Genomic DNA, 14836 nt, shown 5'->3' with positions numbered 1-14836 from the left:
CAACAAGTTTGTAGACTCACACACTTGACGTAATCCCGGTGTACTAGGAATATGGGACCAAATAACAAAACATTTGACTACTTTAATATACGTATATATGTGGCACCTTCATTGGGGAGAATGGGTTGGAGCGGAATTAGTGGACTGGTATCAAATACATTAAACACATGGTGTCCATGTGTTTGATGCCATTCCATTTGCTCTGTTTCGGCTATTATTATGAGTCGTTCTCCCCTCAGCAGCCTCCTGTGAATTTTGTCACGATACTTTTGGTCCTCTAAAATGGGGGAATCTATGTACAAAAAGTGCTGTAATTTCTAAACGGTTCATTCACACGATATAGATGAAAATACCCTCAAATGAAAGCTGACAGTCTGCACTTTAACCTTTTAGTCATTGTATAATTTCAAATCCAAAGTGCTGGAGCACAGTCAAAAAAGAGTCACAACCCCAAAAATGTTGGAGCTCACTAACTCTCACTAAAATCTAGAATTTACTGTAGGGATTGTTCTAATACTATTATTTTGAAATATGTTTTGAAATGTGTGTGTGCGGGGGGGGGGGGATTCTATCCATGCTTTGTAATATAAACACATTCAGAGCAATAACATACTTTATAATCATTATTTATAAGTGATAGAGTCTGAGATAGTAAGGTAAATTAGCAGTGTGGAACAAACTTGCAGGTATACTGCATTTATAAAGCATAGAAGCAAAACTGCAAACCTCTCAAGTTGTATGGCAAAACCTTGTTTTTCCAGTAATATCCCTTATGGAAGTGGGCATGTATTGTTTATTCATCATCACCTAAGCATTGGCGTGCAGATCAAGCTTTTACGTCATGGGCTTTTCAATTAACCACCTTCTAAGTTGTAATTCTTCTACAGAGTGATTTATTTGACATTTATGTGGCTTTAGGCTACTAATTGTAAGAAACAAAACAAAAAAGTGACAGATGCATAAAAAGCTTAAAGGTCTACCATTGCCTTGCTACCAGCCACTCGTTGAACATTTCCCACTTTACACTAGCTGATCTGTAGGAATCACACTGGGTGACAAGAAGCATATGGGTCACTAGACATGACATAATAATCTGGAATGTGTATCATATAAAACTAGAAATTAATGCATTGTCATACGCTGTATGCAAATGAAACATTTCAGAGTAAGAAAAAAAATAGACTTTTTACTGACTGGTGAAAGGAAAAGGCCAGAAACATCTATGGGGAAACCAAAATATTCAATCTTCACAGGGGAAATGCTGCCTTCCTCATACTGCTCTAACCATGACGAACAAGGCAGTCAGGTAGGATCCATAGCTCGATATGCAACAGAGCTGCAGGACTGCTCTCGTTTCTGTTAGTTCCCTGTAGTGAGGAAATATAAAAGCTCTTCACTCTTTCACAAACACGGTTTCACACAAATGCATACACGGAACACGCAAGCCTCTTGGAGTGGGTAGAAGAAGTCGCTTCTAACCACTGGTCCATTGCACCGTCAGAGATATTGTCAGATGTTTTATCTAAAAATAAATTGTTATTGCTGGGGTTACAATGATGTGGTCCTAGAGCTGTGGTTGGGGAAACAGCCACCCACCTCAAACAAAACTCTTTCCAGCAAATATCCATTTAACAACCGATACACTACAATTCGATAAACTCCAAGTATCAGTCCTCATTTTGGCTACTGTGAAAGGAAACAAACACACTCAATACAACAAATAATTTTTCAGTGTACAAATGTAGAGTTTTTTTGTAGGGGGGGGGGGGTCTTCTTCTCAAAGGCACCTTTCAAAATTTAATAGCTTATGACACTTCCCTGTCAAGATTCAGACACCCATCATACATCTGACTATGAATAAACCTAAAACAAAACCGCCTAAAACTACAATAAAACCCATAGAAATGATCCTATATAAACTGAAATCTCTCCTAATATGTACATGAAAAACTGAACATATAATGTTTCATGTACATCTTATAAGTCACCTTCCCTATTCTTTCTGTACAGTACTGATAAACCTCAACACAGTGCTATAACACCAGTAATCCATCACTGGTGTAGTCCAGTCACAGGGGCTGCTACTCTACTGCCAACATGTCTTACAAACTGATTGTGATTGCTGTACTCCGATAAGAAGTTTGAATGGGAAAATATGCAATAAATAAAGCTCAACTAAATCTCACGTGTCTGGTCAGAGATCAGTGCAAATTGGTTTATTTTTCAATTCGGGCAATATTCATTTGTCTGATTGGTCTACAAAGTGCTATTCCTGGCCTATACTGGATAAAATAACAATATTTGTTACAAACTTCAGGAAATATTAATAAGATGATCCATCTCAAGCACTCAGACTAAAAAGCTCAATGGGGTTTATGCAGTTCCAGCTGTTCTTCCACCATGGCAGCCATATCAAACACTTTGGTCAAAAGGAAATGCGCAGTGAGGTCCATTTCCTGTCAAGGCCCAGAAGTGGCACATACAGCAATCCTCTCTACATTCTCCTGTTTATGGTAAAAAAAAAATCTATCTGCTGGGTCCAAAAGGGCAACATTGTCATTGTTAATACGGCAAACTTAGCATCGACAAATCGTCACAGACAGGGATGAATAAAGTACAATACTTCTGTAACAGCCCCTTTATATGGTTCTATCACAGGAATGTACATTAAGCTGGGTCAATAACAACACACATTTTTTTCTCCACACACAGGCCTGTGGGCTGTGACAGGCCATACAATTGTGTTTAACGCTCTTAAACTCTTCTGGTTTCCTTGAAAACGACAAATAAAATATAAATCAATGTAAACCATCAAAGAAACCAAAAAGAGGCAAACAGACAAGTTAAGCCCACTCGCTGTAATATCACGCTATACTATTGTCCACAAATCACCATTACAAGCCAAACTAAAAATAGCACAATGCCCCGCGTAGGGGTTGAGATTCATATTTGTTACACAGAGTGGCTTCTTATAGAGTGATACCTCATGTCTTAAGAGGAGTGAGGGTCTATTTGTGATTGCTTAGCGCTGAATTATTGACAGAATCAAATGGAGCGTGTCTGTGACTGCAATAGAATCCTCCGGCAGACCGCTTGGCTGCGATTGCTCAGGGCAGCGTTACTGACTGTAAGAGGCTGTGTGTATGGGACACTGCACAGAAATGAATAGCTAACACACTCAGTCCGTGTAGTGGGGTCCTGTCTGACACACGGAGGAGTGAGTAGTGGCCTTCTCACAAGCCCTTCATCTCCAACATCAACCAGGCAGTCACAGGCTCCACTGTGAGTATGAGAGACCAGCGTCACCAGTCCCAAGCATACCCAGTCCAGGCCCTTCATAACACCCCCCCCCCCACCCCCCCACTGGCTGGTATCTCCATGGAAACTAGAGGGAGGAGGGAGGATACTGAGTTGGTAGGGAATGGGGTCAGATTGAATGGTCATGGTGGTATCTGTCCAGAATGAATGACATCATAGTTTAGCAGCATCCACAGGTGCTGAGCAGAGTCCTCAGATGCAGAGCCCTGACTGTAGTGCTGTGAGGCGACGCTCGATGTACTCCTTACCTGCAGAGAGAGAACGGGGATGGGGGTTTAGAAGCAGTAGTTAATCAATGGATATGGTCAAAGGGACAAGTCACTGAGCTAAGTAAACAACAGTATACTTCCAAAACTATTTAGTGTGAAATTGCATTCCTGTAGTCATGGAAATAAAATGGTGTTCTATGAAGATATATGTTCCTTTATTATTTTCCCCTAACCCCATCACACCTCCCGATTGGAGAAAACTAATGGACAACAATACTTAGGCTTCTATTTCCAGCTATACATACATTTTACAGACACAGTATATTTAAGCAATAAGGCACGAGGTGTGGTATATGGCCAATATACCAGTGCCCGGACACATACCTTAGTCGTGGTATATTGGCCATATATCACAAACCCCACAGAGGTGCCTTATTGGTATTATAAACTGGTTACCAACGTAATTAGAGCAGTAAAAATACATGTTTTGTCATACCCGTGGTATGCGGTCCGATTATAATTTACATTCGTTCTCTTTTGTTTGTTTTAGTCCCATCCTTCAGCTTTCTCAACCCTGCCAACCATCTCTGAAGAACATCCAGTTTTGTTTGTTTTAGTCCCATCCTTCAGCTTTCTCAACCCTGCCAACCATCTCTGAAGAACATCCAGTTTTCTAGCTGCCATTTATTTTTTCCACTGTGCTGTTTCACAAAAGTTCTGAACCTTCCTATTCTCATAGTTTCTACAGATTGTAAATTAAAGATACACATTTTTGCTAAGAATATTTTAGCTACCCCAGATCTAGGTAAGGGGTTGTGGTGAGAGATGAGAGATGACTTGCATTTGGTAACGATGAGGATGTCTTCGTGCTCGGTGAGGAGCAGGGACAGGCCCTCCATCAGCAGCAGGGCCTTGTGGTAGCGCTGCACCGACGCCTCTCCCTGGTGGAACATCTCATCCAGAGCAGCAGCCTGCACCTGGGGAGAGACAGAGGGGGAGTTAGTGGGCAAAGTCAGAGAGGAGAGAGGAATACTGCCACGATAAAGGTTTGTAAATGGGTTTGAATACAAGGGATTCCGTTTGGAAGTATGGGTGAATAATAGCAAAGAACCCAATCATACTCCTTATTATCAGGTTAACTCAAATATCACTTTATGACAACTACACACTACATGCACGAGGTTGATGAAAACATGAAGCTGTATAAATGGTTAAACGAGTCAACCACAAGCCTAGTAGAGGGTGAAGAAGAGATCAGATGCTGAAGAAGAGATCAGATGCTGAGATGACAGAAACGGTGTTGAGCTGAACACAGTGTCTCCCTCACCATCTGAACGGTGTTGAGCTGAACACAGTGTCTCCCTCACCATCTGAACGGTGTTGAGCTGAACACAGTATCTTCCTCACCATCTGAACGGTGTGGCTGAACAGCAGCCTCTCGGCGGTGATAGTGTTAATGTGGTCCATGAGACGGTGCTTCCTAGAAAAGAAGCGCTCTAGACGGGCGTTGAGGGAGAAGCAGGACGACACGCTGGACTTGAAAAGCTTGTTCAGTCTCTTCACCACTAAACACACAGTCACAGAGGAGAGGGTTAAGAGAGGAACAGTGTTATATACAGACAGAGAGCTTATCTACTCCAAGTAGGGTTGGGCTCAAGAATATTTACTGATATATCATCTACTACTTAGGTTTAATGTTATATCCTCCTGTAAATGTTGGCTTTTAATTTTGGCTTCTCCAATCAGCCATTTTGTAAGGTTGTTGGGTCTTACCTTGTTTGACAGTAGCAGAGGGGTACAGTTTGCCCTGTTTGATGCACCCCATGGCTGTGTGTAAGGCAGACGACAGGAGCTCTGCAGTCTTCATGTACAACACCAGCTGCTCTGCATAGCTGAGACACAAACACACACAGATCAGACTCATGGCAAGTTTTTTTTAGCTAGTGCTACAGTCATCTCAAAGTGTCTCTGAATGTCAAAGTGAGCATCCATTTGTAAAGAGCTCCTCTTCCATAAAAAGGAAATACTGGACAAAGTCGTTTCAGTAATAGTGGTAGAACTGGTTGAGCTCTCACCTCCACTCCCGGCTGAGGGAGCTGATCTGGTCTGCCACCAGGCTCTGCTGCTGCAGGAGGGAGGGTGGGGAGGTGTCCCCTTGCTCCGCCACAGCCCCAGCCCCGGTCCCCCTGACTCCTGCCACCTCCATCAGACAGCAGGCAAAGTCCAGGGTGAAGTGAAGGCTCCTCAGGGTCTCTGTGTGCTCCTGCTGCTCTCAGACAGTCAGAGGGAGAGAGAGAGAGAGAGACAAGGTCATTCACATTGACCACTACAAAGTTCGCTATTACAAACCTAATTATCTTAACATGTCACGTTAATTCTCCTAACCTGCTACAAAAAGTCACTTCTGCTATTCAAAACTGGCAGATATGCCCTGAGAACAGTCTTGGTTTCCACTAATGCGATAGAGCCGCTCTGCATTTGAGTAGCCATAGCAACTGCTGCGTTTGGCTGCTGCTCTGCGCTCACAAGACAGTTGCCTAGGCTGCACACAGGTGATAATAACCACATTATGAGATTTTGGCAATGAAGGCAGCCCTTGCACTTTATTTGACCTGATGAGAATCTGTTTGGGATGAAAACATTGTCAATAAAGTAGTGAATTGGGAGCTTTAACAGTGTGAGGGCCTTCATGTTCTATACTAGTATTCTTTATTAGCCCTGCACCTAGGTTTTTAAGGATGTGCATATGACCACAAACTTTTCTAAAGACAGCCCTTGTACTTACCCAGAGTTGGATGAACTCATGGATATGGACATGTGGAATTGTGTAAATCTTTGCATGCATTTGAGGTAAAGTAGTGACTGGCTACAACTGGAGCGAGACTGAGCCGACATGAGGGGGAGGGGCAAAATGACCATGGATTTTTTAATAGATTTCTATTAAGTTAACTATTAGGCCTACAAACAGTCTCCTTCTGAAATTATCCACATAATACATATTAACCCCCCAAACAAACTCTGTTTAGAACTACTGCCCGTTACTGTGGAGTGTCGATTCTGTCCTGTCCTGAACTTGACTCTAGAACTTCACTCCCATTCCTGCTGGAATACCACTGGACCTGCAAGACACATGGGAGTCCTGTTCCCGTGTCACCCTCTAATGGGCATTCCTTAATACAGACACAGATGAAATGACCACCCCATGCCCACTCTCATCCTCTCACCGCCATCAGTGTCTCCTCTGGCAGCTCAGGGGCCAGGAAGGTGACCGGTCCCCCCATGTTGGCCGTGATGGGGTCCGTGAAGCTGTAGCGTGGACTGGAGGGATCCTCGAAGCCTTCCAGATAGGTGCCTGTCTGATATCGGCTGGTAAAGGACCCCACTGGGCTGATAGAGCTGGAGGAGCCTGCTATAGAAAGTAGAGGTTAGAGCATGGCAAGAAGCTCAGAACAGGCACTGGGTGCACTGGGTAACAGGCACTAGATCATGGCTAAACATAGGGAAATGTATTGTGTACATTGTTGCCACTGAGATCGCCATAGCCAGTCGCATTCTAATTTTGTGGTGGGACAGCTAGGAGGGGTCTCACTATCTTCCTGGCAGGTGGGAGCTGGGGAGGGGGGATGGGAGGGTCAGGTCTATGGGGACCTGGGATTGTGGGAGGAGGAAATCTTATAGTCTACCACAACCTTTGTTTCATTACTGCCATATCCAAATTGTACCATTTGTAACCTTTACCAAACTGTGCCATTGTATACTCTACTGCTGTTTTTCATCATTGGTATCAATATAATTTTTTAACACATTACATAGTGGTGCTGTGCTGAGGAAAGGATGACATCACCAGGCTGCTGAGAATTTACCTGAGTACTGCCTGGTCCTGGAGGTGTGTGGTAGGGTGCTGCTGTTGGGCGGGGAGCCCACAGTGAACACCACCTGGGCTGGGCTGGCTGAGCCTGCAGCCATGGCACCATCACCAGAGGGTGCTGATGGACAGAAACACAGCACTAATCATTTTTTAAATGTATTTAATTTCCCCTTTATTTAACCAGGTAGGCTAGTTGAGAACAAGTTCTCATGTGCAACTGCGACCTGGCCAAGATAAAGCATAGCAGTGTGACACAAGCCAATAACACAAACAAGTCAATGACACAGTAGAGAAAAGAAAGTCTATATACAGTGTGTGCAAAAGGAGGTAGGCAATAAATAGGCCATAGGAGCAAATATTTACAATTTAGCAGATTAACACTGGAGTGATAAATGAGCAGATGTGCAAGTAGAGATACTGGTGTGCAAAAGAGCAGAAAAGTAAATAAAATAAAAACAGTATGGGGATGAGGTAGGTAAATTGGGTGGGCGATTTACAGATGGACTATGTACAGTTGCAGTGATCGTTTAGCTGCTCAGATAGTTGATGTTTCAAGTTTGTGAGGGAAATAAAAGTTCAGCGATGTTTGCAATTCGTTCCAGTCACTGGCAGCAGAGAACTGGAAGGAAAGGCGGCCAAATGAGGTGTTGGCTTTGGGGATGATCAGTGAGATATACCTGCTGGAGCGTGTGCTACGGGTGGGTGTTGTTATCGTGACCTGTGAACTGAGATAAGGCGGAGCTTTACCTAGCATAGACTTATAGATGACCTGGAGCCAGTAGGTCTGGCGACGAACATGTAGCGAGGGCCAGCCGACTAAAGAATACAGGTCGCAGTGGTGGGTGGTATAAGGGGCTTTGGTAACAAAACGGATGGCACTGTGATAGACTGCATCCAGTTTTCTGAGTAGAGTGTTGGAAGCTATTTTGTAGATGACATCGACAAAGTCGAGGATCGGTAGGATAGTCAGTTTTACTAGGGTAAGTTTGGCGGCATGAGTGAAGGAGGCTTTGTTGCGAAAAAGAAAGCCGATTCTAGATTTGATTTTGGATTGGAGATGTTTAATATGAGTCTGGAAGAAGAGTTTACAGTCTAGCCAGACACCTAGGTATTTATAGTTGTCCACATATTCTAGGTCGGAACTGTCCAGGGTGGCGATGCTAGTCGGGCGGGCGGGTGCGAGCAGCGAACGGTTGAAAAGCATGCATTTGGTTTTACTAGAGTTTAAGAGAAGTTGGAGGCCACGGAAGGAGTGTTATATGGCATTGAAGCTCGTTTGGATGATTGTTAGCGCAGTGTCCAAGGAAGGGCCAGAAGTATACAGAATGATGTCGTCTGCGTAGAGGTGGATCAGGGAATCGCTCGCAGCAAGAGCGACATCATTGATTTAGACAGAGAAAAGAGTCGGCCCGAGAATTAAACCCTGTAGTACCCCCATGGAGACTGCCAGAGGTCCGGACAACATGCCCTCCGATTTGACACACTGAACTCTGTCTGCAAAGTAGTTGGTGAACCAGGCGAGGCAGTCATCAGAAACAACAAGGCTATTGAGTCTGCCGATAAGAATACAGTGATTGACAGAGTTGAAAGCCTTGGCCAGGTCGATGAAGACAGCTGCACAGTACTGTCTCTTATCGATGGCAGTTATGATATCGTTTAGTACCTTGAACGTGGCTGAGGTGCACCCGTGAAAATGGTCAGTGATCTGTTTATGAACTTGGCTTTCAAAGACTTTAGATAGGCAGGGCAGGATGGATAGGTCTCTAACAGTTTGGGTCTAGGGTGTCACCCCCTTTGAAGAGAGGGATGACCGCGGCAGCTTTCCAATCTTTAGGGATCTCAGACGATACGAGAGAGTGGTTGAACAGGCTGGTAATAGCGGTTGCAACAATGGCGGTGTAGAGTTTTAGAAAGAGAGGGTCCAGATTGTCTAGCCCAGCTGATTTGTACGGGTCCAGGTTTTGCAGCTCTTTCAGAACATCTGCTATCTGGATATGGGTGAAGGAGAAGCTGGGGAGGCTTGGGCGAGTAGCTGCGGGGGGGATGGAGCTGTTGGCCAGGCTTGGAGTAGCTCGGAGGAAGGCATGGCCAGCCGTTGAGAAATGCTTATTGAAATGTTCAATTATCATGGATTTATCAGTGGTGACCATGTTACCTAGCCTCAATGCAGTGGGCAGCTGGGAGGAGGTGCTCTTGTTCTTCATGGACTTTACAGTGTCCCAAAACCTTTTGGAGTTAGAGCTACAGGTTGCGAATTTCTGCTTGAAAAAGCTAGCCTTGGCTTTCTTGACTGACTGCGTGTATTGGTTCCTGACTTCCCTGAACAGTTGCATATCGCGGGGACTGTTCGATGCTATTGCAGTCCGCCACAGGATGTTTTTGTGCTGGTCGAGGGCAGTTAGGTCTGGAGTGAACCAAGGGCTATATCTGTTCTTAGTTCTGCATTTTTTGAATGGGGCATGCTTATCTAAGATGGTGAGGAAATTACTTTTAAAGAATGACCAGGCATCCTCGACTGACGAGATGAGGTCAATATCCTACCAGGATACCCGGGCCAGGTCGATTAGAAAGGCCTGCTCGCAGAAGTGTTTTAGGGAGCGTATGACAGTGATGAGGGGTGGTCGTTTGACCGCGGACCCATAGCGGATACAGGCAATGAGGCAGTGATCGCTGAGATCCTGATTGAAAACAGCAGAGGTGTATTTGGCCCATGTTTACGGATTTAGGGTTGTACCTGGTGGGTTCCTTGATAATTTGTGTGAGATTGAGGGCATCTAGCTTAGATTGTAGGACTGCTGGGGTGTTAAGCATATCCCAGTTTAGGTCACCTAACAGAACGATGCTAGATGGGGGCGATCAATTCACAAATGGCATCCAGGGCACAGCTGGGAGCGGAGGGGGGGTCGATAGCAGGCGGCAACAGTGAGAGACTTATTTCTGGAGAGGTTCATTTTTTAAATTAGAAACACATAGGCCAGAGAACATGAACCGTAGTAACTAATGACCTAGCTATGTGCAGTGGAGCAAGTAGTCATCTACCGTGGTAGTTGGATGCATGCTTTTAACATCCAGTTTGCCCATATTATTAGCAGAGCAGTATAAATAAAACCTGATGTCCTCCAACAGCAGGGGTTTAAAAACAGTTAATGTTTTAGTATGTTGAAACATAATATTCCAGTAAGGAAACCTCCATCTTATCAGAATCAACTTTCACTGACCCACTTAGACAGGCAATCTTGAAAAATGATTGGCTCTTTGTGTGGTTTTGCATGCCAAATGTGCTAGTTACAGTCCAAAGCCACACTGAAAGCCTCTCTCCTGACCAAACTGACTAGCATGGTATTCCACCTTATCCCATCTAGAATACAATGGGATCCTTGTCCCTTTTTCAAAGGTTTAAGTGTTGAAATTGACCCCTGTGGAATATCACCCAATTGATACCGTGACCCCAGTTAAAAAAGTGAGTGAAGAAATCTGTTTAGTCTTGCTGAACATTCATACAAAGAGTGAACCAACGAAGTTGCTTAACTTTAAACAAGGATCTCCAGTCAGACACTGATATATACAGTATATATATAATCTAGTCAAGCTCAGTTCATGAACATAGCAGTTCTCTCTTTAGTCATTCAGGTAGTCATCTACTGAAGAGTAAAACTTGGTAAACAGCTCTACTAAGCCCACCTGTGATGTCTATGGCTCCTCTGTTAGAGCAGAGGTTCTCACTGCTCCCCCGCTCCCCCAGCGGCTCTCCAAATGCAGCCATCAGCAACATGTCAGACAGACGACTTGCACTCTGAGACCTGCCAAAGCTCTTGTTGTCCTCTGCGGTCCTGTGGCTGTATTGACCAAGCTGCCCAGTGGGCGGCTGTCCTGGGTCCCTGTGGTCTGAGGCAGTCCTGCTGCCAGGTGGGGCCAGAACCAGGCCCTGCTGGGCCAGGAAGGTCACCAGGTTGGGGGTGCTGGGAGGTTTTGGAAACTCAAAGGGTGGGATGGCCTGTAGACAGGATGTCAGTGTCAGAGGCAAGACTCAGCCAAAGTAGAGAATATAAAGACTATGGACAGTGAGATTGACTGATTAAAGCCATTTGCTGGATACCTCAGCTTCCTGTAAACACAAGCATAGGTCTTATACTTGATGCGCTGTCCAAAACATGAACTTACTCTCGAGGGAGATCCTAGAATGGTGGGGAGGGGGCTGCGCTGCATGAGTTCACTCAGCCTGGGGGAGGAGTGCAGGGGCCGCATAGTCACCATGCCTGCCCGGTGGTTGGCCACCACTGGGTCAGAGTGCTGCTTCCTGATATTTTGCCTGCCGCCCCTGCTAGCAGCCTCGAGGAGACATGGGGCGCTGTGAAGCCGGGTGACCAGGCCTTGCTGCTGAGCGGGAGGCCGCATGTCGAGGAACTGGAGAGCTGGAGAGGGACAGGGGTTAGAGGAATAATAGTGTAGCACAATGTGAATAATGAAATGTCAATATATATTATACTAGATGAGGGACTAACTATATACACCGACAAGGTGAGGGAAAGACACATGGAAGTAAAACATCAAAAGGTTCCTTTAAGTCAGTTTTAAACCCCACTGATCAAGCCAACAGGAAGTCATTAACCTTGGGATACAAAGCAAGAGTCTCCAGTGCCCCTGACCAGTTTAACCATGACATCCACCACTAACAAAACACTAAAACAGTCAACATAGAAGTTAGGGGGACGAAAAGGGAAAGAAAGAGGGGAACTCTGGGTTCTCACCTCCGTCCCGCAACCCCCCACTACCGGTGTCTGTGCCCAGCGGGCGCACCTGCCCTGGCAGCTCAGGGATGGTACCCACTTCAGACACAGAGGGAAATGAGAGAGGGGGGGGGAAAGAAGAAGAATAAGAGGAGAGAAAAAGAGACATTTTATGACACATCAGTGCACTCTGGCAGACCTTGAGGTGAAAGCTGGAAGGGTCTGGCCCCTCCTACAGACAGCCTGCGGAGGCCAGCCAAGGCCCCGTGGCCTCCTGGGTAAGGCAGAGATGGGCCAGTTCTTCCAAATCCCAGTGAACTATTGCTGCTACAGCGACGCACTGGGGTGGACAGCCTGTGGTGGGGAGAGAAACAGAGAAGTCACAGAATAAGACAATATTCCCCATTACCGCCAAGCCAGAAATTATACTACTGTGCCGCAGAGGAGACAGGTTAATATAAGCGTGTGTGTAGATAATGCATGTATATTTGCAGTGCTTTCAGAAAGTATTCATACCCCATGAGTTATTCCACATTTTTTTGTGTTACAGCATGAATTCCAAATTGATTAGATGCACGTTAGAATCACCTTTGGCAGTGATTACAGATGTGAGTCTTTCTGGGTAAGCCTCTAAGAACTTTGCACACCTGGATTGTACAATATTATTTTTAACATTCTTCAAGCTCTGCCAAGTTGGCTGTTGATCACTGCTAGATAGCCATTTTTATGTCTTGCCATAGATTTTCAAGACGATTTAAGTCAAAATTGTAACTAGGCCACTGTCTTCTTGGTAAGCAACTCCAGTGTATATTTGGCCTTGTGTTTTAGGTTATGTCCTGCTGAAAGGTTCAATTTGTCTCCCAGTGTCTGTTGGAAAGCAGACTGAACCAGGTTTTCCTCTAGGACATTGACTGTGCTTAGCTCTATTCCGTTTATTTTTATCCTAAACAACTAGTCCTTGCCGATGACAAGCATACCATAACATGATGCAGCCATCACCATGCTTGAAAATATGAATCGTGATACTCAGTGATGTGTTATATTTGCCCGAAACATAACAATTTGTTCGTTATTCAGGACATGCAGTTTACTTTAGTGCCTTATTACAAACAGGATTAATGCTTTTTACCCATCTACCAATAGGTGTCCTTTTTTGCGAGGCATTGGAAAACCTCCATGGTCTTTGTGGTTGAATCAGTATTTTAAATACACCGCTAGACTGAGGGACTTTACAGATTATTGTATGCGTGGGGTACAGAGATGAGGTAGTCATTCAAAAATCATGTTGCACTATTATTGCACACAGTGAGTCCCTGCAACATATTATGTGACTTGTTAAGCAAACGTTTACTCATGAACTTATTTAGGCTTGTCATAACAAAAAGGTGAACTTACTAATAAAACAATTCTAAAAACGTAATACCACTTTGACATTATGGGGTATTGTGTAACAACAAAATTTAACAACAAAATGTGGAAAAAGTTAAGGGGTGTGAATACTTTCTGAAGGCCCATACACTGACCGTGGGGAGCCGTCCTGGCTGGGGGAATGGAGCTTCTGCTCCATACGCTGGTAGTTTTGGACCTGAGTGGGAACCGGAATGGGCACCGACTGACCATAGTTACCACAGTTACTGCCAGAGAACTCGTTAGGCCGACTGAAAGAAGAGAGAAAGGGGGCGTTGGTTACGTTTAGCCATTCCATCTGTTAAATGCATTAAGAGAGTGAAATGGCAAAAATACTGAGGAAGAAATCTATGTAAAAGTGTGTGAGAGAAAGAGTGAAAGAGAGAGAGACAGAGTGAGAGAGAATGAGAGCTGAGAGAGCCCTTGCTTTGGGGTTGACCTACTGGCCAACCGAGTGGCGCAGTGGTCTAAGGCACTGCATCTCAGTGCTAGAGGTGTCACAACAGACACCCTATTTCGAATCCACGCTGTATCAGAACCGGCCGTGATTTGGAGTCCCATGGGACGGCGCACAGGGTTTGGCTGGTGTCGACCATGAATTGTAAATAAGAATTTGTTCTTTACTGACTTGCCGGTCATCGAGCCTTACACACTAATCCTCTTACTATAGAAGGGTATATCATCGACCTTTGCTTTCAGTACTCAATACACCACCCAGCTACCAGGGTGACCTGACTAGCATGTCTAGATGGCTTAATCCTTCTGAACACTGAGAATTAATTCCTGTCCAGTAAGAGTGTGTTTTGCTCTTACCTGATAGGATTGGGGGAGCCACTGTAGGAGGGGGAGTGGGGTGGGGTCTTGCCCTGACTGCCCAGGCCACCAAAGGCTAGCAGAGAGCTAATGAGGAGTTGAGAACACAAATATTTTGTGATTATAATGTATATTATATTACTATGAAGAAGTAGGATTGGGTGTATTTCCCATCAGCATCTAGGTACGACCATGACCACTAAACTCACCCGCTGTTCATCAGACTGTCGTGGAACACCTTTCCAGTAGGCCCCTCACAGGTGAGCTCACCTGCTGAGAAACCATGGCAACACATCAAACTGATGAAACCTTGGAGTAGAAACCTACTACATCCTTAAATCCAGACTTAGTACGTCTCATTTAAATAATTTGTGATTATGAAATATCAAATTGTCGAGGCGACAAAACAAAACCAGGCAAGACATAATGTAAACAAACCCAGACAAGACGTCATAATGTGCTCTATCTGAGAGTTCTCAAGTGGCTCCTGGGCC

The 14836-nt window shown here is 44.8% G+C and overlaps 1 protein-coding gene across 10 annotated transcripts in view; it reads right to left on the bottom strand.

Moving 5' to 3' along the window:
• Positions 1-773: 773 nt before the first annotated feature.
• Positions 774-14836, bottom strand: part of LOC124049022 (serine/threonine-protein kinase ULK1-like) — a 36861-nt gene continuing 22798 nt past the window's right edge. For 2 of the 10 annotated variants that reach the window (XM_046370306.1, XM_046370305.1), the window contains exons 14-27: positions 14552-14612; positions 14343-14429; positions 13646-13780; positions 12322-12476; positions 12144-12221; positions 11557-11807; positions 11077-11389; positions 7391-7513; positions 6752-6936; positions 5603-5793; positions 5301-5419; positions 4935-5092; positions 4369-4504; positions 774-3566 (exon numbers count right to left, since the gene is read on the bottom strand). In XM_046370306.1, coding sequence (XP_046226262.1) covers positions 3511-3566; positions 4369-4504; positions 4935-5092; positions 5301-5419; positions 5603-5793; positions 6752-6936; positions 7391-7513; positions 11077-11389; positions 11557-11807; positions 12144-12221; positions 12322-12476; positions 13646-13780; positions 14343-14429; positions 14552-14612 — 2048 coding nt within the window. In that variant the 3' untranslated portion in view covers positions 774-3510. Of the gene's footprint in view, positions 3567-4368; positions 4505-4854; positions 5093-5300; positions 5420-5602; positions 5794-6751; positions 6937-7390; positions 7514-11076; positions 11390-11556; positions 11808-12143; positions 12222-12321; positions 12477-13645; positions 13781-14342; positions 14430-14551; positions 14616-14836 lie in introns of all 10 variants that reach the window. The other 8 variants (XM_046370302.1, XM_046370303.1, XR_006841342.1 and 5 more) reach the window with 7 other exon arrangements.

The sequence above is a fragment of the Oncorhynchus gorbuscha genome, linkage group LG11 (assembly GCF_021184085.1).
Source record: "Oncorhynchus gorbuscha isolate QuinsamMale2020 ecotype Even-year linkage group LG11, OgorEven_v1.0, whole genome shotgun sequence".
In the NCBI taxonomy this organism is placed as follows: domain Eukaryota; kingdom Metazoa; phylum Chordata; class Actinopteri; order Salmoniformes; family Salmonidae; genus Oncorhynchus; species Oncorhynchus gorbuscha.
This window is presented reverse-complemented; position numbering and strand designations above follow the sequence as displayed.